The sequence below is a fragment of the Hipposideros armiger genome, unplaced genomic scaffold, assembly GCF_001890085.2.
Source record: "Hipposideros armiger isolate ML-2016 unplaced genomic scaffold, ASM189008v1 scaffold_682, whole genome shotgun sequence".
NCBI lineage: Eukaryota > Metazoa > Chordata > Mammalia > Chiroptera > Hipposideridae > Hipposideros > Hipposideros armiger.
Genome location: NW_017732032.1, coordinates 399,928 through 424,453, shown reverse-complemented (window position 1 = coordinate 424,453; position 24,526 = coordinate 399,928). Strand labels below are relative to the sequence as shown.

The window sequence follows — 24,526 nt, the reverse complement described above, 5'->3', positions numbered from 1 at the left end:
CAACGTCCTCCACAACTAGACTGAAGAACAAAACGACAGCAACTTGTCTGTTCCCCTTCCCCAATTCCCCAGCACTGTTCCCATTCCCCCAATTCCCCAATAAAAATCTTTAACAACAAACAAACAAACAAACAAAAAAAACAGGATTATAAAATACTGACGCTTTCACATAAAACATTAAAAAAAGAAAAATATTAGCACTGCAAAGCAAATCAACAAAACCATAAGACAATTACAACTGTTTTAAGCTAAAATTGTCCTTTTTTCAACGATTTTTATTTGCATGTAGTAGCTCAAGTAACTCAGTGAGAGCTGTTGAGTAAAATATTTTCGTAAGTTTTGCTACTCCAAAGACACAGATTTGCTAAATACTATGATACTTGTATTTAGAAAAACCATAATTGGAGTCAGTTTGGTGAAGAGGAGAAAGAAATGGACAAGGAGTCTGGGGACCTGGGTTCAAGTCTGCGCTCTGCCATTAACTAATTATATAACTTTGGCTGGGTTACTGGAACTCTATGATAGTCTGTTTATCTGTAAAATGACAGGGTTGGTCTTCCAGCTCTAACAGTCTATGCCACTCACGTAGTTTAAGTAGGGCACTCACCAATTATTTTCAACAGTATCTATGATATTTTTGCAAATAGAGCAAATAATATTTCTTGATTAAATCTTGTATCTTCTAACTCCATTTCAAGAAGGATTACAAATATATTTGGATTTGTCATAATGTGAAACTACTGAAAGGTACCTAAGAGTGTGGCCTGAGTCCTCTAGATATACGCCATAGTCCTTTGAGATCTGATGGGTCAGATCTGAAAGAAGTGGAATCCTTATTGATCCAAGACCTCCTTGTCTTCGAGGAGTATTAATCCTGTTAACAAACAGAACATTTACCTCTCCGAGTTAATAGCACATATCAAAACAGTCAGCACTCTTTTTTTTCTGCATATGCACACATATGAACACACACACAACAAACATGTTCTTTCTCTAAGAAAAAACAGGCTAATATACATTCTATTTTCTTACCTTTTTTCCCCACTTAACAATATATTCATATCCTTTAAACACTAAATACGGAGATATAAATCACATTTTTAATGTATAGACATACTATATTTTACTGATCTCTACTGACAGACATTTAAACTTTCCATTTTTTTTCTTTTATAAACACTGCTGGAAACATCCTTGTATTCTTAACTTTGTACACTTGTCTGATTAATTCCCAGAAGTGGAATTGATGGATCAAAGGATATGCACTGTTGTAAACATAGCCTTAGAATTGTGATCACAAGACAATGCCTTGAGAGAGGCAGCATACAACTGGATGATATTTTAATATACTGAAAGACAAAATGAAAAGTCCACTTGCAGCAGTGAAGGAAATTAGACATAATCTCAGATGCATCTGTATTCAGATTTATGTATTCTTTAACTTGAAACCAGGGGTTATGGGCTGGTGCTCCAATTGTAGGGCACTGACATAGCAGCTAGAAAACAGGGAAAGACTGCTTCGTATGTCTGCAGCCCCAGTTCTGACATCCGAGTAGAAATCTGGTTGATACGAAACCTATCCAGCTGAGAATATATCCCCAAAAATTCCTTGGGAAAGCAACCCTGAATTATTTTGGATGATATAACTGTTTCCTTAGTGGATTTGTGGTTTAATCCTATGAAGATTTAGAATTATTAAAGAAAGGATGAAGCAAATTAAACCCATAGTTTTAATATTTTTATATTAAGAAATCATCAGTACATATTTGTATATTGAGTTACTTATAACAGGTAAGTGAATTTGGCCTATTAGAACAACAGATTTACTTTGTGATTCCAATTTAAAATGTGTACTTTGAAATTTTATTCAGTTTATAAACAGTAGGGAAACATTTTAAAAGGACTTAAGATACACCTTATCTATTTCTTTATTAGATTTGTAAGAATTACTTAAGTTTTTGGGAAAGATGTGTCTGAAAATTTAGATACTTAAAGGAAATCAAACAAAATATATAAGCATTTAAAAATACTTAAGATAATTACTTAAGGGAATATAAATTACATTTAAATTGTAGCTCCTGAACAAATTAAATTTTAGTTATATATACATATACATGTACATATATGTATGTATATCTGTAAATGGAGAAATGAATTTGTTACTTTGAAGAATTCAAGTTTTAAAACTCAATATAATTCTGAAGTCTTTATTGTGCATAAAATTTTGTGCACCAAATTGTGGATACGATTAAAAACTCACATCAACACACACATTTCAAATTTTGAAACATGTTGCCTAACTGCTCTCCAGAAATGCCGAACCAACTGTGTGTATGAGTGTGCCATTTTTTTCCACCTTTGTCATCACTGGATGACATTTTTCAATATTTGGAATCTTGGCCAATCAGGCAGGGAAAAAATGGCATCTCTTGTCATTTTAATTTGCAATTCTTGGCAATTAATTAGGTGGAACAATTAAAAAATTTCTAAAATTAATTTTAAAAATTATTGCTTCTTGAAAAGTAATTATAAAGACTATTTTGAGTTTGACTTAATACTAGATAACTGCATAACAGAGAAATGATATTTTAAGGATTTTTTCCTCGAGATTGTTACACAATTTGGCATAGTTAAGTAACCATGCAATTAAGTGGTTTTTGCTATGGATATTACATCTTTTGCATTGAACTTTTTCTCCCAATTTTGAAATGTCCTATAAAATCCTTAAGCATTTTTATCATAACTTCATTGAACTAATAGCTCTCAGGTAAATCTACTCCTGGATTGTCTGATAACTATATTCCTATCATGTTAAGAGTTGTCTGCCTATAATTTAAGAATAAATCCATTCTTTTCCCTACAACTGTAAGTGTACGATACTGACCAGGCCAAATGGGTAAACTGTGAATCAACGGAACATGCTACCACTTCCGTGTTTATCGATCTGAATTCTTCAATTCTGTCACCAAAGGCGATAATTTCAGTTGGACACACAAAAGTGCTGAAAGTAAAAAAATATATATATATATTCAGTATTATCAAAATATGCATATATGACAAGAATGGGATCAAACAATATGGTGAATGTTTAAATAAAAAAAAATTATTACAGTAAAAGACACATTGCTACTAATCCCCCTCAAAATTCTTCCCCTCGCTTTGAACACACTTATCCCATCATTCTTGCCACTTTCTGAAGCAGTTCTGGAAGTCCTCTTTCGTGAGTGTCTTTAGTTGCACGGTCATGGCTGCCTCGATGTCTTGAATCGATTCAAAAGGTTTTCCTTTCATGGTCATTTGACCTTGGGGAAGAGCCAGACATCTCAGGGTGCCAGGTCCAGTGAATAAGGTGGATGAGGACACACCATAATGTTTTTATTGGACAGAAATTGTCGTACCAGAAGTGATGTGTGACACGCAGCCTTGTCATGATGGAGGATGAAATAAAGACACTCATGAAAGAGGACTTCCAGAACTGCTTCAGAAAGTGGCACAAACGATGGGATAAGTGTGTTTGAAGCCAGGGGGAGTATTTTGAGGGGCATTAATGGCACTGTGTCTTTTACTCTAACAATTTTTTTTATTTAAACATTCACCATATCTTTTGATCATACCTCATATGTGGTTTCAAATTACTTAGTTTTTATAAACACCTTTAGTATATTAAAATGCACATTAAGAACAATTTTATATATGAACCTTCTCCAGATGGAGTAGTCTAAAAGATTGTCATTTGATCAAATATAATTTAATAAAAATGTATACGTGTATGACATAGTTCCCAATTACATCTCAATAAACTTTATTTTTATAACTTGAAAAATAAAAGTTTATTGATCAGTGCTCAACCAATGTTCCCTTCTCCCTTATGGGAGCACCGCCCCCACTTTATTACCTTTTATGTAATAATACTTTATATAATGCTTTACAGCTTTGAAAGGATCTATACAAATTTTACATCACTTCACTATTTTTTTACATTCCAATACCAGCCCTATGAGCTAGATGCATCTATCTCTATTTTGAAGAGGAGGAAATGTTCTCCCATCCCCCTCCCTTTCTTGGTAAGGTCCTCTTCTACCATGTGTTCCAGTCCTGTTGTCAGCGGGCAGGTTTAGAGAATGTTACCTTAGTGTAGTATTTTTCAGACTGTGGTGGGACCTACTTATGCCAATTTACTGAGTTCCAGTCAACATTTTAAAAAAGTGAGATAGAAAATATGAGAATATATCACTTACAGTAAAGGTAAATTATATATATACAAGTGCATATATATGTGTGTGTTCAGGAGTCATACAAAAAATATTTAACAACCTTAACTGAAAGTTGGCTTTAGTGTTGGAGGTTACTGAAAAGGACCAGGTGCGGGGGCAACATGGGTAGGGGGTTGGGAAAGTGGCTGTTTATCATCTGGTATGGAAGTTTCTCAGTACTTCAGTACAGCATGGCTATAATGGAACATACAAACTGAACGTTACCCTGTAAGTATAAGTAAGTGTATTGGGTGGCAATGGAAAATTCATTTCCTACTGTGTGTCATGGTCAAGAAAGTTTGAAAAATGTTGATTTAGAGGACAAGTTCCTACCACAGCCCAATATAGGCTTTCAGATGTTTCCGTTGTTCAACTGGAGGACTGTCATAGGCAAGCAGATAGTTCTAATCTAGACTACGTCCCTGGAAACCTGGGCTATAATATGTGCTTTTAGTATTTCCCCAAAGGTAGGAATGGCCAGCCCCTGCCTTCTTTTTATCCCAAGAAATGCTATCTAGAGCCACATTTGCCTAACTCCTTAGTGAAGACAGAGAGAAAGTTCTGAAGAAAACTGAAGGGTTGCATTTGTGGCTTGCACCCTTGCAGACTGTGGCAAACACCCCAGAATTCTTCGTTCTCTAACCACACCCAGTCTGGCATTCCACACCAACAACCGGAAGAAGCTACCTTAGCTCCTTGCCCCCAGAAGACCATTACTAACACGATGTTCACGTCATTATGGAATTTTAAAGAACACTGGAGAAACAGCATATTTGTTTGCTTTGTTAGACTAATTTCAAAATCCAGGTTTAGTGTCATATTTTATATATGTGTAAACTTTTAGGTTTTATAACAACATGAATTTAGAAGGCCTGTAATTTTGATATTAGAATTCCTACTTCTGGTTTCTATTAGAAATTGAAGTATATATTGTAGCTAGTCAAGCCACAGTACAAGTTGATTAGAAATAAACAAGTTACAAGATTGTGTATTATGTAGATTCATGATTTGGTTTAGTCTCAATGTACTAATTTTTATGAGAATTCTTCCTATTTGGATTAGAGGAAGGCTCAGCAAACTTCAGTCCACAGGCCACATCTAGCCTATCTTAATTGTTTGTAAATAAACTTTCAATGGAATACAACACTCATTTGTTTATGTGCTATGTATGGCTGTCTCTGTGCTACAATGGCGAAGTTGAGTAGTTGGAACAGAGATCACCATAAGACTAAAATATTTACTATCTGGCCCTGTACAGAAAAAGTTTGCTGACACTTGGCCTAGAGACAGCCTACAGGGATGAGTTTAAGTATATCCTTCCTGCAAGTTTAAATTTTATTTACATAGTTCTAAATCAGTCCTAACAGAAAAAGGGCTTTAATATACAGTGGCAAAGATAGAAGAATCTTTTACTTAACTTTTTATAACCAAATACATGTTTAAATAGAAAAAAATATACGAGTTGGGATAACTCCTTTTAGTATCTTTTCACTTTCTTGGAATTTAAAAAACACTCAAAATAAAATTAAATCCTCAATGTGACTAAAGCTGCAAGAGTATTTACTTTGAGTCAACTTTCTGACTATAAAAGACCTCACTGTCATAGCGTTAGAGAACCTTCCTCCCATAATAACCATAATTTTTATTAATAAGCATTATTTGTTAAGCTTATGCAATATATTCAGGAAAATTTTCAAATCACAGGAAAGCAACAGATGCAGCAGAGAATTAAAATAGTAAAAACATAGTTAAATGGCATCAAGAGAGAAAAGGGCTTATTAATTTTCTGTTTAACAGGGATTTGTTGATTGGTGGTGTAAGTCATGCTATTAAATGCTTTCTAAAATATTGTCATTCCATTTTCTTGCCTAGGTAAGTGTAGCTTAATGAATATAATTGTATTTTTTCCTGTTAACAATTACATTGTGATAACACAATCATGTAGATATAGGTATAAAGTATTGGGATCAATGGGATATGATTCTGAAATACGTGGTAGATGTTACCGTCTTGGAAAAATTCTTCAACTCAGCTTGCCTTTTGAGAACCAAGAGCTAAATAAATATTTCTAACTGTTTCATGTTCTTTATTAGTGACTGATAATAACTAAGGTTTTACTAGCTGCTATGTATATTACTTACAAATCAAGTGGGTAGAAGAAAAACACCAGGTACTTCCCACGATAATCAGTTAACTTCAGCTCCTTAAATTCTCCATTTATCACAGCCGTTCCTTCCCAATAAGGTGCTGGCTTGGAAACTAAGAAAAATATAGGATATTTTAGAACACTGAGAAAGTTGGTGGGATGACAGAAAGACAGCTTTAGGAAGTCACTAAAAACAAAAGCTTCTAAAACCTTTGGCTCTCTTTAGCAGTCTGGTGACGCTTACACACTTTCCAGAATAATGTTACTGAATATGTAAAAGAAAATATATAGAATTACAAAGAAAACCAATTATATTGAAATGCAATTATCAAAATGTTAAAAACAAGTTGGTGATGTGCCCTTTTATTAACTCTTTAAAAATGCAAGATCTAGCAGTGATCTAATAACTACCCCAAATAATGAAGAGTGTAAATGATGTTTCATTTACTGCAACAACCATAATGTGGCATGAAAATATCTGTGGGTCTATTGGCAACAGGTACAAGCAAGTACTGCTGAAGCAAATGTGATTTGCTGCTGACGTTATAATGAAAGGAAATGCTCCATTTCAGCTGGAGGTTAGTGAAAATACTTTTTTCTCTATGTATGCGCACTCCTCCACTGCACATTCCATCCCTGCACTAATACCCTACTGGATACTTCAATACAGCCCCTCCAAGTGAAACAACTGCCTACATTTCAAATAATGAGGTGTTCCTTTCTGTACTGGCAGTCTTTCGGTTGTACTAATTTAAATGTTTGTCCAGTTTCTCTCACACACAGGACCTGCTGCCACACTCAAGGAGTAGGAAATTGGCAAATACGTCAGGCCAGAAGTATACAATGCCAGACGATGGGATTATTTTCCTAGAAGGTTCTGAAAGAGGAGACCCCCTTGAAAAGGTTTTAAGTGACCTGATGGAAATTGAATAGTTCATGCTGCTCTCTTGTAAGGGCATGCTGTAATTCTAGTCGACGTGCTTTGATAATAATGTACCTTGATCTTCTGGTAACACATTCAGATAGCACTTAAACTTTCAGAACCATTACATACATTGAAGTCAATACTTGCTTCCAAGTTTGACTAAGGTTCCTAGAAACTAAGGCTTATGATAGCCAGCATTTATTATATTTTGTAAAACAGCCAGCATTTATGGTCACTCTGAAAATAGACACAAACTTAAGACAAATTTCTCTGTGAAGCTAATATATAAAGTAGTTACTTATTTTGAGTCAGCAGCCTACCACATATAAATATCCTGATCTGATCAGGTAAAGGCCAGGAGGGAGAATCACATAGCAGAAGGGTACTAAACTGTGTGTGCGGGATACTGCCGTGTTAACTAAATAGATGTAAAAATCAACAATGCTTTGTTGATATATCTATATATATATATATATATACTTTATATACATTACTGAAAATGCTACTCAAGTGTGAGGTTAGAATTGTAATCATCTGTTAAAATGACACTCCTTAATGAGTTTAGCATATTGGGAAAACTAAGTCTGAAAAACAAATTTTGTTCTCAAAATTCTGAGTTTGGAAATTTTGGGTTCTTGATTTAAGAACTGCAATGTTAATGCAAAGAAAAAACTGTAATCAATTTATAGAGCAAAAAGAATGCAGTCACCTTGCTAAGATCTATAAATAGAATTCCCAAAGTAACCCCTGGCATCTATTAAAATCCTGAATACAAATCATATAACAAATATTCCGGCAAATACAAAGCAGTATCAAGAATATTTTTTAAAAAAGAATATTTAAATCTCTTTCCATAACCTCATTAATTTAACTACTGTTAACGTTTTGATGTCTTTCCTTCCAGTCGTTCTTAAATTCACATGTTGCACCCTTTAAGAAAAAAGTTTTTCATGTTACTAAACGTTATTTGAAAGTATGACCTTAATGGCTCTATAATATTCCATTTTATGAATAGAAGTCCTTGTATCTTTAATTCTAGAGAAGCCTACCAAAATTTGAAAAAGTTTTCTGGTAAAGGAAATGCTATTACTATTTTTTCTTTTACTTTTATGGGAAGACTTAGATGGGATTTGTTTCTGATGAAAAATATTTGTAATGCCAGTAAACACTTAATTAGCTGACATATTTCAAAATATCTTCCCAGGCAAGTAAAACTAATGGGACTTGGAAATACTATGATTTTAAAAGTGCAAGACTGGCTTTCTAAAAACAAAAATTCAAAAGTATTAGTTAACTTTCAGTACAAAAGAACTGCAAATGTTTAAGGAGGCAAAACAGTTTTTCCCATCACTCCCACTAAGTCATAACAACATCCCACTTAACACTGCGGATTCATAATTGTGAAGCATACTTTTTTCACTGAATAGAACATGCTGTAATTGAACCACAAAAGCCAAATACACATATTCAGAATGCCAAGTGATCTGTAGGAAAAACAGGTTACTTTAAAGCAAGCAAGGGACAGTTTTTGTCCTTTAACCCCTGGCCACTTCTTTTTGGCTAATCTTAACATCCAGATGCAGCAGGCCACAACTTGATCAGTATCTTAGTCTGACGTGTTCTTCCTGAAAGTGGCCATTAGCTGTGTACACTGGACAGAAAGGCAAATAATGAAAAGCCAAATTGGCAGGACACAAATTTGCCACGAGGTTTATCATCAACTCAAATGCATTACTTTCAACCTCCTTTTCCCCCCTTTCCCTACAAAAAGCCGCCAAAGTACACCCTGTAATAAGTTCTTCATTTCTAAGAAACACAAAGAGTACCCAGTAACTATACAGGTTTTGGGGTCTTCATAAAATGAAAAAAAGGGGGAAAACGATGAAACGTTTGCTCTCCTGAGCATTTTGTTTAGCCACTTTTCTGTTTAATCAAACTTTTTGTGAATCCTTATTCAACTTATCAACGTATTCTTCCCTCAAATAATACTTGGAAGCAGATGCGACGTGCTGCGGCCACTTTGCGATGTTTGAGGAAGTGTTTCAGTTTGCACAACATCCTCCGAGGTCTGCAAGTCCAGGTCCAGGGCTACCCTCTTTCCCTTTTCTGCGGCTTTTGGGGTCACCACTACCTCTTCCAAAATCTGATTAGTGAAAACAATCCCTTTCTTCACAGCTGGAGCCCTCTCCTCCACCCCACTGCCCAAGAGAGCCAGGCCTACCCAGGACCAGAGGCAGCCCAGGGGGTGCAGCCTAAGCCAGGTTCCAGGGTAGCCATTGTAACCAGGGCACACGTGTCTGCCGACCCTCCTCACTTCCCACCTCCCTCTGCCACCGGTCACCTCCGCACCCTACACCGTTGGCGGGGCATCACCTACTCTTAGCTTTGCTGAGGTGCAGGGAGTGGTCAGCTACCGAAACTCGGGACGCCTCTCCCGGGTACACTTGTCCCCCTGCGTAGAAGTGACACGCCTCTTCACGGGTTTGGGGCCTCTTCTCTGCCTCAAAGGCCCGCAGAGCCCCGGCCGACAACAGGAACAGCAGCAGCGGCAGCAGCAGCAGCTTTCGGCTCCAGCCGGGGACTGAAGTAGTCGCGGTTGGCAACCGCGGCGGCGGCGCCTCCATGACCACGCGGGGGCAGACACCAGCTTCTCGGCGAAACAGCACCTCCTCCCGCCGCCAGGCAGCTAAAGCTGCACACTCGATGCTCGCGCGAGCCAGGGCGCTGCCTCGCGAGACCTGCTCCGCCTTCCCACTCTCCGGTCCCCACACGCCCCCCCCCCTCCGCGTTCCACTGGCCACGTGAGCGCTAGCTCCGCCTGCTCACCCACTAGCCGGCTTTGCGCATGCGCGTTGGGGTTGGCCAGGCCCAGGCTCTCAGCCCAACTCCGCAAAGGCTGCTTGCTGGCGCCGCACGTGACTGGCCTCACGCGCTCTGGTGCTCTGCACTGTTTTAGACATCTTTCCACTCCCATTTTTTCCACAAAGCCTCACTACCGCACAGCCACTCCAACAAAGTGAAACTAACCTATCTGCTTTTGAGCGGCGTGCGTTTTATACTTCTAACAGTTACTAGTTTTTTTCTTTGAAGTGATCTGTGTGAACAGTGCCACGACTCCCTCCTCTAGTTGCAGCCCTTTTAAGTCCCGGTAAACGTGGAGAAGAAAGGTCTAACATTTATTCTCCAGCAGGCCAAGGGCAAACAGGCACTTTGGTGACTTGAGCCTGTCACAAATCGTTGTTTTTTTAATCAAAACTTGAAAAGTTTCCAGAAGACCTGACTTTCTCCCAGCACAGGACAATTACCCCTCACATTAAGGAGCCAGGGTCCCTTCTATATTCCTGTGAGCTCCTGTCATCTTTCTGAATCCCGCAGAAGTCTATTAGACTGTCAGCTAGCTCCCTGGGAGATGTCGAATTCATCTTTGTTCGCAAGGCACCCGACACATGGCATTTGCTATTGTAAGCAATTGCTTTTTGTTAAATAACACCTAATATCCCTAATAGCCTTAGTTTCCGGTTGCTTTCACATATTATTAATATATCCTTGCTTTGAGGTACATAGGAAACCCTACCTTTCCAAGCTTGCCCTTCAACCCAATCTTGCTCATCATATGCCCCCCCCCCCCCGCAGCTGCCCCTGCCGGTGTTTGCGCATGCACGCTGTTTGCGCATGCGCCCTGGGAGCAGGTCCCGGCAGCCACGTGACGCCTAACTTCAGGAAGACCCGGTTTATGGCGTCGACTGTAACTGGTCTCCTGCCCTCCTGCCTTCTCTCCTGCCTTCCCTCCTGCACTCCCTCTTGTCCGCCCTCGACATTGGCTTAGGCCCTGCTCATCCTTCCAGGTCCGTCTCTTACACTAAGCTTCGCTGAGGACTGGCCTCCGCCATTGCCCGTGACTGGTCTCTCACACTCAGCACTGTTTTATACCCTCTCTTCCTTCCATGCCCAGCTCTCCCACAAGGCCTCACTACTGCACCCCATCCCCCAGGCCTAATTCGACCCTTCTGTCTCCGAATGGCTTGCATTTTATACCTTTAACATTTATTCTTTTCCTTGCAGTGAGCGGGGTGGAGAGTGCCCTGACTCCCCTTCTCGCCTGTGGAAGCCCTTTTAAGTCCTGGGAAAACTTGGAGAAGAAAGGCCTAACCTGAAAAGAAATATCTCTAGAACACTTACTTTCTTCCAGTGGGAAAGGAACTCTTCCAGCGGGAAAGGAACTCTTCCAGCAGAAAAGTCAGTTTGGTGACTTACAAGGTGTGTCTCATTTTTAGAATCAAGACTCCGTTAAGTTCCCAGAAAACCCTTTGCTCCCAGCACAGTGTTCCATTTTCTGACAATTACCCCAGCATTCACCCATTTGCTAAGAAGGCAGGTGAGGACTAGAGGGGCGAAGCACAACACACACCAGAAAGACAGGAGCTATCCACAGCTTTTATGCCCCCCCCATCCCTTTTATCTTCCTGTGAGCTCTTGGCATCTTTCTGAATCCCACAGAAAAATCCTACAGAAGACATCCGAACAGTTTTCTCTATTAGACTGTCAGCTCCCTGGGGTTGAAATCTACGTCAAATTCATCTTTGTTTCCCAAGGCACCGGCTCATGGCATTTGCTATTACAAGCACTTGATTTTGTAAAGAACACCTAATGTTCCCAACAGCCCGCCACAGTTTCAAGTTGCTTTCACATATTATATCCTTGCTCCTTGTGACAACCCTTTGAGTCAGATAGGACACTTGCCCTTCCCAAATTCATCCCTCACCCCAGTCCTGCCCATTCTATATTTTGCTTTGTGTTTCCTGACCCATTTCCCGTGGGCATAGGAGGAAAATATGAAGCCACCTCCTTTTTGCCTAGAGGCGGAGAGCTTGTCCTTACCCATAACATTGTCTGCCAACTCTTCGCTCTCTGGGGGCCCGTAGATAGGAGGCCCGCAGCTAGGAGTCCTTGGACGAGGAAGCTCTCGCTGCTCCCATTCTTCTCCTTCCCTGGCCTCTTGTTCCACCTGTAAGGGGAATGGGGCCCTGGGGGTTCGGGACTGAGTCCCAGGGGTTCGGCTCAGGCCTATGCCACGAAATCGGCTTCGGTGATCCATCTTGACTGTTGAACAGCCACCAAGCCTCAGTAAATTCTAGGCTCTATGCTAGCTAGGCCTCTAAGTTTGAGAACTGAGAGTGGAAGCCTAGGGAGAGCGTTGTCTCCTGACACCTCTGTTCTAGGCTGTGCAGAGGTGCCCCAGTTGGCAGCAGGGCTGCCCACCAAGTGGGCCCCGATGGACCTCCTGCCCACTGGAGAGAGTGACCAGGTAGGCCAGCTCCCAGGCACAAACTGTGTGTGCCCCTCAGTTTCACCAGAACCCCTTGGCAGCCAACATTCTGATTGGCAGTTGCTCTGAATCCTTCTGTCCAATGATATTTCCCCAAGTGCCTGCCTCCTGCAGGCAGACATTGTGTTGTCACAGCAGCAGTCACAAGGAAGCTTGGGGTGGGGTCCCCGCCCCCAAGGCACTCACCATCCAGCTGGAGTCAGTTGCCCATATTTAGTAATACAAATCCATCAGGCACTGTAGTGGTTTTGAATATAGGATGCACCTGAGAAACACCTGGGGTGCTTAAAAACATTCAAGTGTATGGACCAAGCCCCAGAAATGATGACTTAAGAGGTCCTTGGGATGGGGGGGGGGTCCAAAACGTCTCTGGTTTCATAAATAGTGTGTCTCGTGAAGAACCAGTACTGATGGCAGTTAAGAGCACAGGTTGTGAAGGCAGCTGTTCCTAGGTTCCAATCTGAGCTCTGCCATCTCTTGGCCTTGTGGCTTTGGGAAATGTATTGAACCTCTCTGAGCCCGAGTTTCATCTCCAGATGGGAGACATTAATACTTTCCTCATGTTGTGAAACTGAAATGATATGAATATCATGATATAAGTGTAAAACCTAACTTGGAATGTGGGCCAGACTGTGGGACTCACTTCAAATGCTTTGTGACTTCTGAGGCCTGGCATAAAAAGGATCATTTTGGCCTGTCTGGCACTTAGATTACTCATTCTGAGGGAAAACTTTTTGTCTAAAATTGTTTTGAGATAAAATTCGCAAAACATATAATTTATCCTTTCAAAATGTATAATTTAGTGGTTGTTAGTATAGTCACAGTGTTGTGCTTTGCGCTTACCACTATCTAATTCCAGAACATTTCCATCACCTCCAAAAAGAAACCTCATGTCTGGGAGCAGTTCATTCCTCCCTTTACCCTAACCCCTGGCAAACATTAATATGCTTTCTCTTTCTGTAGATTTGCCTATCCTGGACATTTCATATGAGTAGAATCATGCAATATGTGACCTTTTGTGCCTGGCTTCTTTCACTTAAGTATAATGTTTTCAAGGTTCATTTATGTTGTAGCATGTGTTGGTACTTCATTCCTTTTTGTGGTAAAATGCATATAACATAATACCATTTTAACCATTTTAAGTGTATACTTAAGTGGCATTAAGTACATTCACATTGCTATGCACTTATCATCATTATCCTTCTCCAGAATTTTTCTTCTTCCCAAATTGAAACTATACCCACTGAAAAGTAACCTCCCCCTTTCTCCCCTCCCCCCAGCCCCTGGAAACCACCATTGTACTTTTTGTCTCTGAATTTGGCGACTCTAGGTACCTCATATAACTGGAATCATACAAATTTGTCTTTTTGTGTCTGGCTTCTTTCACTTAAGCTTCATGGTTTTAAGGTTCATCCTTGTTGTAACATGTATTCATACTCTTTTTCCTTTACATGGCTGAATAATATTCCATTATATGGATGTACCCATTTTGGTTTACCCATATATGAATTGATGGATATTCAGGTTGTTTATACTTTTAGGCTATTATGACTAATGATGCTATGAACATTCATGTACAAGTTTTTATGTGAACATTTATTTTTCAGTTCTCTTGGGTATGTATCTAAGACTGAAATTTCTGGGTTATATGGTAACTCTGTTTAACTTTTTGAGGACCTGCCAAAATGTTTTCCACAGCAGCTGTACCATTTTGTATTTACACCAGCAATGTACTGGGGGGGGGTCCAATTTCTCCACATCCTCTTGAGCAATTGTTATTGACAACCCCCCCCCAACTTTCTTGGTTACAGTCGTCCTAGTGGATGTGAAGTGGTATCTTATTGTGGTTTTGGTTGGCATTTACCAAATGACTTTTGATGTTGAACATCTTTTCATATGTTTATTGGCTATTTTTATATTGTCTTTGGAGAAATGTCTATTCGTATCTCTTGCCCATTTTATATTGGGTTGTTTTTCTTGCTGTTGTTGAGTCTTAAGGGTTCTTTATGTATTCTGGATACTAAAACCCTTATCAGATATATAATTTGCAAATACTATTTTCTCCCATTCTGTGGGTTGCCTTTTTACTTTCTTGATGGTGTCCTTTGATGCAAAAGCTTTTAATTTTGATGAAGTCCAACTTATCTATATTTTTTGTTTGCTTGTGCTTTTGGTGTCATATTTAAGAAGTCATTGCCTAATCCAAGGTCATAAAGATATACACCTATATTTCCTTCTAAGAGTTGTATAGTCGTAGCTTTTACATTTAGGTATTTGATCCTTTCTGAGTTAATTTTTGTGTGTGGTGTGAGGTAGGGATCAGGAATACTTTTTGAACACCTACTGTGTGTCAGACACTGGCATTGGGAGGCAGCGGTAACAAAACAGATATGTCTCTGCTATTATCATGCTTTAATTCCAGTGGCACTCACAGACATTGGTTAATGGTCACATAAAGGTCTAAATGTAAATTTGACCACATACCATTTCTGATCTGTAATAGGGGCCCAGAGAATGTGACGACTGTGGGAGAATGGCATACCCTTGCATGGTTGACAAAGTGGCAGTATGGCCTGGGGCTCTGTGATATGGAGGAGATCCCTGCCTCACACTGTCATGGAGACAATTGCTGGTTCCTTGAGGGACCTCAGGGTGCAGGCCCTGCCACATCCAGTGTCTTTCCTCTGAATATCCACTTAGACTCCCCCTCAGTTTTTAGGCCTTTTGTGACTCACCCCTTGTTGAGGTCCTTCTGCTTCCCTGGGTGGCCTGCTTGGCTGCTTTTCCTTTTTTTTTTTTTTAAAGATTTTTATTGGGGAATTGGGGGGATGGGAACAGTGCTGGGGAATTGGGGGAAGGGGAACAGACAAGTTGCTGTCGTTTTGTTCTTCAATCTAGTTGTGGAGGATGTTGCTTCACTGGCCCAAGTTGGCACCATCATTGCGCTCCTCTCTGGCAAGGCAGATCAGTCACCGGCTTCTGGACGGCTGCTCACTGCGGCTGCTGGCCGCTCACGCTGGCTGCTGGCTACACACGGTAGCCCATGGCAATCCACTGCCACAGGGACTGCAGTCCACGCCGTCGCCAGCGACTCATGGCAGGCCAGCTCCAGGTTGAGCTGTTGTTCAGCATCTTAGCTGTAGAGGGCAGTGTCACTGGCCCTCATATGTGGGATCCGAACCGGGGCCCTCTGGCGTCCCAAGCGAGTTCTTAACCATCGCGCCACTCGGCCGGCCCTGCTTTTCCTTTTAACTGTCTTTTGTGGGATCCACATCTATTTTCTAGAAACACAGGTTTTTCTGCACTTGCTGGCAGCTCAGTTTACATCGGAGGCTGTCTTTTTTTTTTTTTCAGCTGAGCCATCCTGCCACGTGTTGGCAGCTTAGTGGCTGCTCAGCTCAGGCCGGGAATTGAACCGCTGTTGCTCAGAGCTTAAACTCTTGAGCGAGCTCTTAACCAATTGAGCCACTCGGCCGGCCCTGAGGCTGTCGTTTTATTGTCCCTTCTACCAGCGACAGTTCCAACCCCAGCCTCTAGACTTTACTTGTATGATTCAGGCACTAGTTCAGTGTACAGGACATACAAGCTTTCTGAAACTTTGGGTCATTTGCTTGAGGTAGCAACATTCATCCCTTTCTCATTCTAGGAGAAGTCATCTACCAAGTCATGAGGGCACTCAAGCAGCCCCTGGAGAAGCCCATGTGGGAAGAAACTGAGGCTTCCCACAAACTGCCCACCAACTTGCCAGCTTTATGACTGTACTGCCTTGGAACCAGAAATCACGGCTCCAATCAATTCTGATGACTGCAGCTCCATGACATCTCAACTGCAGCCTCATGAGACACCCTGGGCCACAACCATCCAGCAGTTCCTGAATTCGTGACCTACACAAACAGTGAGTTTGATAAATGTTCATTATTTTTAAATTTTGCAATTGTTTTGGAAATACAATTCATATTCATAAACTTCACCATTGTAGAGTATATAGTTCAGCGGTTTTTAGCACATTCATTGTTATGCAACCACTGTATCATTCCAGAACATTTCTATCACCTCCAAATATACCCCATACCTCTTAGCAGTCACTTAGTTCTCTCTGTTACCTATCACCTGACAACCACTAAACTACTCTCTTACTCTAAGGATTTATCTATCATGGACATTTGCTATAATCATACAATACGTGGTCTTTTGTGAACGACTTCTGTTACATATCATGTTTTCAAGGTTCATCCAAGTTGCAGGACAAGTAAATCATTCATTCCTTTTTTTAAAAAAAGAATTTATTTCTTTAGAGCAGTTCTAGGTTTATAATAAAACCGAGAGGAAGGTGATTTCCTATATACACAGATTTCCCACCTACCAGCTGTCCCCACACATGCATAGCCTCCTCATTATCAATATCCCTCACCAGAGTGGGACATTTTTAATCAAGGATGAGCCTACATTGACACATCATAGTAACCCAAAGTCCATAGCTTACCCTAGGGTTCACTCTTCGTGTTGTACCTTTCATGGGTTTGGACAAATGTATTATTACATATATCCATCATTATAGTATCACACATGATATTTTTGCTGCTCTAAAAATTCTTTGTGTTCTGCTGTCATTCTTTTTATGGATGAGTAATATTCCACTGTAAAGATATGCTGAATTTTGTTTACCTGTTTATCAGCTGATGGACATTTGGGTTATTTCTACTTTCTGGTTATTATGAATAATGCTTCTGTGAACACTTGAAGATAAGTTTTTGTGTGAACATATGTTTTTAATTCTCTTGGGTATATACCTATACTGGAATTGCTGGACCATAAGGTAATTCTATATTTGACTTTTTGAGGACCTGTCAAAGTGTTTTCCACAGCAACTACACCGTTGCATGCTAGTAATGGACAAGGGTTCTGGTTTCTCCAAATCCTCACCAATACTTGTTACTCTCTTTGTTTTTTTATTATAGCCATCCCAGTGGGTACGAAGTGGTATCTCATTGTGGTTTTGATTTGCATTTGCCTAATGACTAATGATGTTGAGCATCTTTTCATGTGCATTTTGGCCATTTGTATTATCTTTTTGGGAGAAATGTCTATTCATGTGTTTTCCCATTGTTTAGTTGGGTTGTCTTTTGGTTGTGGAGTTTTAAGAGTTCTTTGTATATTCTGGATACTACAACTTTATCAGATATAATTTGCAAATATATTTTCCCATTTTGTGGATTGTCTTCACTTTGTCGATACTATTCTTTGACACAGACATTTTTAATTTTCATGATTTCCACTTCACTTACTTTAGTTGCATGTGCTATTGGTGTCATACTGAAGAAACTGATGTGTTACACAAGGTTGCAAAGACTTACAACTATTTTCCCTTCTAAGAGTTGTTGTATAGTTTGTAAATAGAAGAAGTTGATCATGAAACGGAAGGAAGGAAAACCTAATTGAGGCTCACAGTTTTTTGTAGGTGTATATGCTTTAGGAAAACATATCCTCGTATATATGATTATATTGGGGAAACAGATTCCATTAGGACTCCATGCCCAGGCACCCCTAAGAAAGTCTCCTTGTAGGACTGGGACTCTGACCTGAGCCAGAGAAGCACTCCATTCTTACAGACATCCCTTTCCATAATGAATAAGAATAGGAGAGAAGTTGGGAAAAGTAATGAAAAAGGGGAATATGGCAGAGAAGGAGAGAAAAGAGGGAGGGTACAGGAGAATACTGGGAAGTTGTGCTCGGGTAAAGTGAAGGAAGCTAGTGTCCCTTTCTCTCATCCTTGTAGGAGTTGTCAGGGTGCATAGAGACCCCTTCCCCCAATTATGTGATTGCCTTCAGATATCTCTGGGCCAAAGCTCTCCTGGTTCACAGAGAAAATTTCTGTATTGAATTCTCTCCAGTGTGATTTTGTCTCTGCACTTTCAAGCCTGGGTGTTTAGCCTTCTGGGTTCTTTCCAGGGAGCCTGTTTTGTAAATTTAAAGGCCCCGGTTATTGATTTCATTGCAGTTTCATGCATCTAGTCAACCTGGCTGGCAGTGGAGGTAGCGCTCCATTTTGGTGGACATCAGTTTCTTGCAGTTACGCTCCTTCTGCCATTTGTATAGCAATAAATATATCAGTCCTCTAGGCTCTATGCCTCACCAGCCCAGGAAGCCTGAGCCCACGTTTGTGCACACGGCAGTGGAGGCGCCTTGAGTGACCTGTCTTTGTGTTGGCCCCTGGCCCACGCTCTTGATCTCTCAGAAGCTTTTGACAGGTTGACCCCATGGGATTTTGAACTCCTTCCTCATGGAGTCTGTTAATACCACAATGTGCTATTAATAAAATACAGGTGATATCCGGCATCATAGCTGTGAAGTGGGACATTATCATCTCCTGTTTTACAGATGCGGTGACCTTTTCAAAAAGTTATCTGTCCAAGTTGGCACAGCCTTTTCCACGAATGTATCGCAACTTTTTTGATATTGTTGTCCTATAGTTGTGGGAGGGAAAGCAGAAAGTTTTCTAAAAGATGGACTTTCTTCCAGAATAGGTCTTCATCAGCAGTTCATTGAGCATCTTTTGATGAGTGTAAAGAGAAAGTAAATATCTTCTCTTTCTACTTATGCATGAAAACTGCCTTGGGGATATGCTCTTCCCTAGTCTGGGAGGAAATCTCCAGAAGGTCCCATAGCCAACTTTTAACTCTCAAATAACCTACCTAACTATCCTGTGGTCACTTCCAAGCAGTTCAAAGCCTAGTGTACTATAACAACCAAAACCCTATGCTCCCGAATACTGGGAAATTTCTGTCTACACCAAACTGGCGCCTTCATGGATTTTGTCATCTTGCCAGTGATCTGTGTATGTGTATATGGAATGGATATAGTGCTTCTTTTTGCCTTTCCTCTCTTCATTTCTTCTACTTTTAAAAAAATATTTAAAAAAATTTTAATGATAGTTGACTTACAATATTATATTAGTTTCAGGTGTACAGCACAGTGATTAGACATTTATATAACTTACAAAGTGATCCCCCCAGTAAATCCAGTACCCATCTGACCCAATACATAGTTATTACAATATTATTGACTATATTCATGCTATACCCTACATCCCCATGACTGTTTTGTAATTACCAATTTGTACTTCTTAATCCCTTCCCGTTTTTCACTCACTGCTCCCAACCCTGTTTTCTTTGCTTGTTTATTTTGTTCTTTAGATTCCACATATAAGTGAAATCATATGACATTTGTCTTTCTCTGTCTGAGTTACTCCATTCAGCACAATACCCTCTAGGTCCATCCATGTTGTTGCAGATTGCAAAATTTCATTCTTTTTTATGGCTGAGTAATATTCCACTGTATATACGTACCACCTCTTCTTTATCCACTCATTCATCGACAGACACCCAGGCTGCCTCCATATCTTGGCCACCATTAACAATGCTGCAATGAACATATGGATACACATGTCCCCTCAAGGTAGTATTTTGGGTTTCTTCGGATAAATACCCAGAAGTAGGATTATTGGGTCCTTCTTTGTCTCTTGTTATAGGTTTTGTTTTAAAGTCTATTTTGTCTGGTATACATATTGCTACCCTAACTTTTGTTTGTTTGTTTCCATTTTTATGAAATATCTTTTTCCATCCCTTTACTTTCATTCTCTATGTGTATTTCAATCTAAAGTTAGTTTCTTGTAGGCAGCATATGTAAGGGTCTTGTTTTCTTATCCATTCAGCTAAGTTAGGGAAGGTTTCCATCATTATTTCTTCAAATACATTCTCAATTCCTTGCTTTCTCTCCTCTCCTTCTAGTACCCCTATAATGCAAATGTTGGTATGCTTGATGTTGTCCCAGAGGCCCCTTAAATTAACTCCTTTTTTTTTTGGATTATTTTTTCTTTTTCTTTTTTTAAACGATTTTATTGGGGAATTGGGGGAGGGAACAGCTTTGGGGAATCGGGGAAGGGGAACAGACAAGTCACTGTCCTTTTGTCGAACCGAGCCTGGCTGCTGCTAGTGCCAGGCATGGGGCTTCTTCACATGAGATGTGGAGCACGCCGATGCCAGATGCTGTTTGCTTGGGGCTTGCGAACCTTTGAGAGACTTTCAGAAAGTCTGCAGTGTGAGCCAACACAGGTCATTTGTAGGGAAAAGCCACTGGAAGTGGCTTTGGTGGGCCTGCAAGTTGGGTGGAGCAAGGACTCCAGCCTTTTTCGATAGATTTACTCGTTGGCTTTTTTTTTCTTTGAAAGTGGTAATAATTTTTATTGTCAAAGCAAGAAGGTAATACCAGCATAACAGGAGACACATATAAATTAATTTTAGATTCCCCAGCCTCTCTATGGAAAGGTCAGCTCTTTATGCAGATAAGGTAGCATCCAAAACGACAACAGTGGGTATTTGAGAGAGTGTTCAGTGCAGTGACTGAATATGTGCCCATTGAGGAGAAATAAGGGTAGTTTCCCTATTTCCTTTCTTCAGTAAGTTCTTCGCCATGATTGGTGTTCTCAGGGAGATTCTTTCCCTTCATAGTCTCAGAGGACAATTGAAGTACCAATGGGTTCCAGGGTATTGTTAAAAGCACATGTGTTAAGGCTCATGGAATGGTCAAAGGTTGTGCAAACCCTACTTAAGGGTGCAAGTTGCTCCCCTGTGCCTTGTCCCTCTTCAGTCCTGGGCTTCTTGCTTAAGAGAGCACATGGTCTACTGGGAGCTGGTATTTTACTGCCTGTGTAAAAGCACCCATGGTATATGTTTCTGTAACAGTGTCTGACTGCAGCTATAGAACTTGTAGTGAATAGAAAAAAATTTGAAAGCAATTTTGTTATTGAGATGCTCACTGCTCCTGTGAATTTATTCATTGTATGTACTGTAATAATATATAATTGTTAATGAAATGTGTTCCATGTTTGACGTGTGAATTTTCATATAGTCGGAGACAAATTCCTCTGATATCCAGAGTTATCACTGGGTAAAACTGTCTTGTTGATTGGCATCATCAAAGGCCCGATGCTCCCTGCAAGGGAGACATAAAATCATCAAAGAAACCTTCACAGCCTACATGGCAGTTATGGTGTTTGAATAATGTAAATGGGTTCACATACTAGATCTCTTGTGCAGTCAAGGAAAAATGCCTGACTTTCACTAACTAAAGAATTCTGCGATGCCATGCTAATATATATTGCTTTTAAGAAGCTGCTGCAAAAGTGGACCCATTTGGCTTAATGTCACAACAGCTAAACCGTGCAGGACTTTGCCCCCTTGCTTGGACAGGTTGACTCCGTGGGATTTCTCACCCCCTCCAGTGGAGATGATAAAGTCACAGTATCATTCTGACAAGATAGACACAATAGCCAAGTAGCCAGGTGTGGACCAGGATTCAGGCAACAGCAGACCTCCTGGGCAAAGCGTTTGTTGACAAGAGGCCTTGTAATCTTTGAGTATAGTCCCAGAGTCCCCTGCTAAGATGCATCCGTGGTCCAGTTAGAAATCAAAATTCAAGAACTTCATAAATCTAAGAAAAGCACTCTGTGGTTATTTTCTACACTGCTGTTTTGTTGCTGAGGTGAAACTGCTTCCTTCCAACCAGCATCCTTGTGGACAGGTAAAATATTCCTTGATGGTCAAGAGCAGTCAGTTGCACAGAGGTGTATGATGTGCACTCCCACAATGAGCATGAAGGAAGGGCCATAGGATACAATTTGGAGAAAAACATGAGAATATACAGGCTTCCTCCTCAGCTATCAGATGAAGGAGACCTGCCAGTTGTGGTGGAGGGAAGGAGTGGGGATCCCCAGTTGCCTAATAACAAGCCATGTTCCATGTCAGTTTGGACATGACCACCTGGCTAATTACGGGAGGGGGACTAAGGGGACCTTAGAAGCCCTTCCTGAGATCTTGTGCTGTTTGGACTCTTGTTCATCTAAAGCTTCAATACCACCTTTTAAAACAGACTTCACATATTTCAGGTACATAGTGGTCAAGTATAGAGGGCAAGACCCCCACCTTCTCTAGTAGTAATCTAAAGCTTTATGTGCTGGACAAGGAATGTTGGGGATTTGGCATTCAAGGGTGCCAAAGCTTTTCAGCCGTATAGACACCAGACTGTAAGCCAGTCTGCTGCCTTCGAGTCTAAATCGGCATGATCAAAATTTTCTTTTAACCGGATGTGGAAGTTAGTCTTACTTTAGAGTAGAGATAGGTGTGATTTTATGCATGGGCCCATGCATAAAACAAATACACATCTACGATATAGTATAACTGATACTGCTGAATACATTGTGGGAGGAAGTGTGTTGATTGCATGTAATTCTCTTGATTGCACAGGATGGTCCCAATGCGGGAAATGCCATGATTAGAATAGTGGGAGTGGGACGAGTTGACAACCTGGATCCCACCAGCCTTCTCCAGGCCGTCCAATGGATATCAGTAAAGCAGTGTAGCATACCAGGATGTCAGGGGAAGGGAGCATGTAGGTGAAAGGATGTCTCTATAATGAGCAAGTAACTAATGGAGAGAGGTGCTTAAAGAAGCCTATGCTACCCTACAATTGCCCTATGTGATGGATCGTGAAAAGAGAATAGTGTATGATGCCTCAGTGTGCTGTGTCACAGCTCAGTGGGCAGTAGTCCTTTTTGAACCCGAACTTCCAGATACCATAATCATCACAGAATTTATTCTGTAGACTGGAGGTCTCTTTCATGGTGGTGGACATGCTATGCTGTCTTCAGATGGCACTGCACCTATGGAATCAGAGCCAGTGTACCTCACTGGGCTTTGATTACAATCCTTGTTCATCGTTTGCCCCAAGACAATACAGAAATTATCAATGATTTCTCATTAATGTATAACTGCAGCAAAACATGTGGGATGATACCCAGAGAACAATCCCTGGGTTCTTTCAAGTGAGACTGATGTCCTTACTATATCTAGAAATGAAATATGGCTGTGAGTATGACAGCCTTGTTCAGTACTGTATGCACTTCATACTTCATATGGGGTTATTTCTTGGCACGCTGCATAAGATTATTTGAAAGGCATCCATGTTGGCCAACAATATGCCTGAGAAACTCTCCAACCTGCTGTACAGACCGCCTTTCCACACGGCAAAGTCACCTGTGTAAAGTGTGTTTTGAGGAAGTCACGATGACTGACTTTATATAGAGTAGGACCTGTGCAAAACGATCAACCACCAGGCGCTGGCACCCTGTGGAATTGGTTCCTGGTGGGTCCTTCAAACTTCTACCTGATGTATCTCATTTTAGAGACTAGTGCTGCCTTTTTAGTGCATGTGGGTGTACAGTGAGAGTGACAAAGCAAGGGTAAGTTGTTACAACTTGAATTCTTGACAATATGATGTGATGCAGATGAGAACCCAAACAGTGTAATTATTGCCCTAGAAACACTTATTTTAAAGTGAAAGTGGTGTAGCCACAAAGAAGTAAACCAGGGGGCCGGCTGAGTGGCGCATTGGTTAAGAACTGACTTGGGATGCCACAGGGCCCTGGTTCGGATCCCACATATGAGGGCCAGTGACACTGCCCTCTACAGCTAAGATGCTGAACAACAGCTCGACCTGGAGCTGGGCTGCTGTGGGTCGCCGGCGACGGCGTAGACTGCAGTTCCCTGCTGCAGTGGGTTGCCATAAGCTACCATGTGTAGCCGGCAGCCAGTGTGAGTGGCCAGCAGCTGCCATGAGCGGCCGTACAGAGGCCGGCGACTGATTTGCCTCACCACGGAAGAACGCAATGATGGTGCCAGCTTGGGCCAGTGAAGCAACGTCCTCCACAACTAGACTGAAGAACAAAACAACAACAACTTGTCTGTTCCCCTTCCCCTGATCCCCCAGCGCTGTTCCCCTCCTCCAATTCCCCAATAAAATCTTAAAAAAAAGAAGTAAAC

At 40.8% G+C, this 24,526-nt stretch overlaps 1 protein-coding gene across 2 annotated transcripts in view; it reads right to left on the bottom strand.

The window, feature by feature from the left end:
- Nucleotides 1-10,060, bottom strand: part of PRDX4 (peroxiredoxin 4) — a 17,722-nt gene extending 7,662 nt beyond the window's left edge. Inside the window, exons 1-4 of one of the 2 annotated variants that reach the window (XM_019626543.1) lie at nt 9,702-10,060; nt 6,395-6,512; nt 2,885-3,001; nt 752-874 (exon numbers count right to left, since the gene is read on the bottom strand). In XM_019626543.1, coding sequence (XP_019482088.1) covers nt 752-874; nt 2,885-3,001; nt 6,395-6,512; nt 9,702-9,948 — 605 coding nt within the window. In that variant the 5' untranslated portion in view covers nt 9,949-10,060. The remainder of the gene's footprint in view (nt 1-751; nt 875-2,884; nt 3,002-6,394; nt 6,513-9,701) is intronic. The other variant, XM_019626542.1, reaches the window with a different exon arrangement.
- Between the last annotated feature and the right edge of the window lie 14,466 nt (nt 10,061-24,526).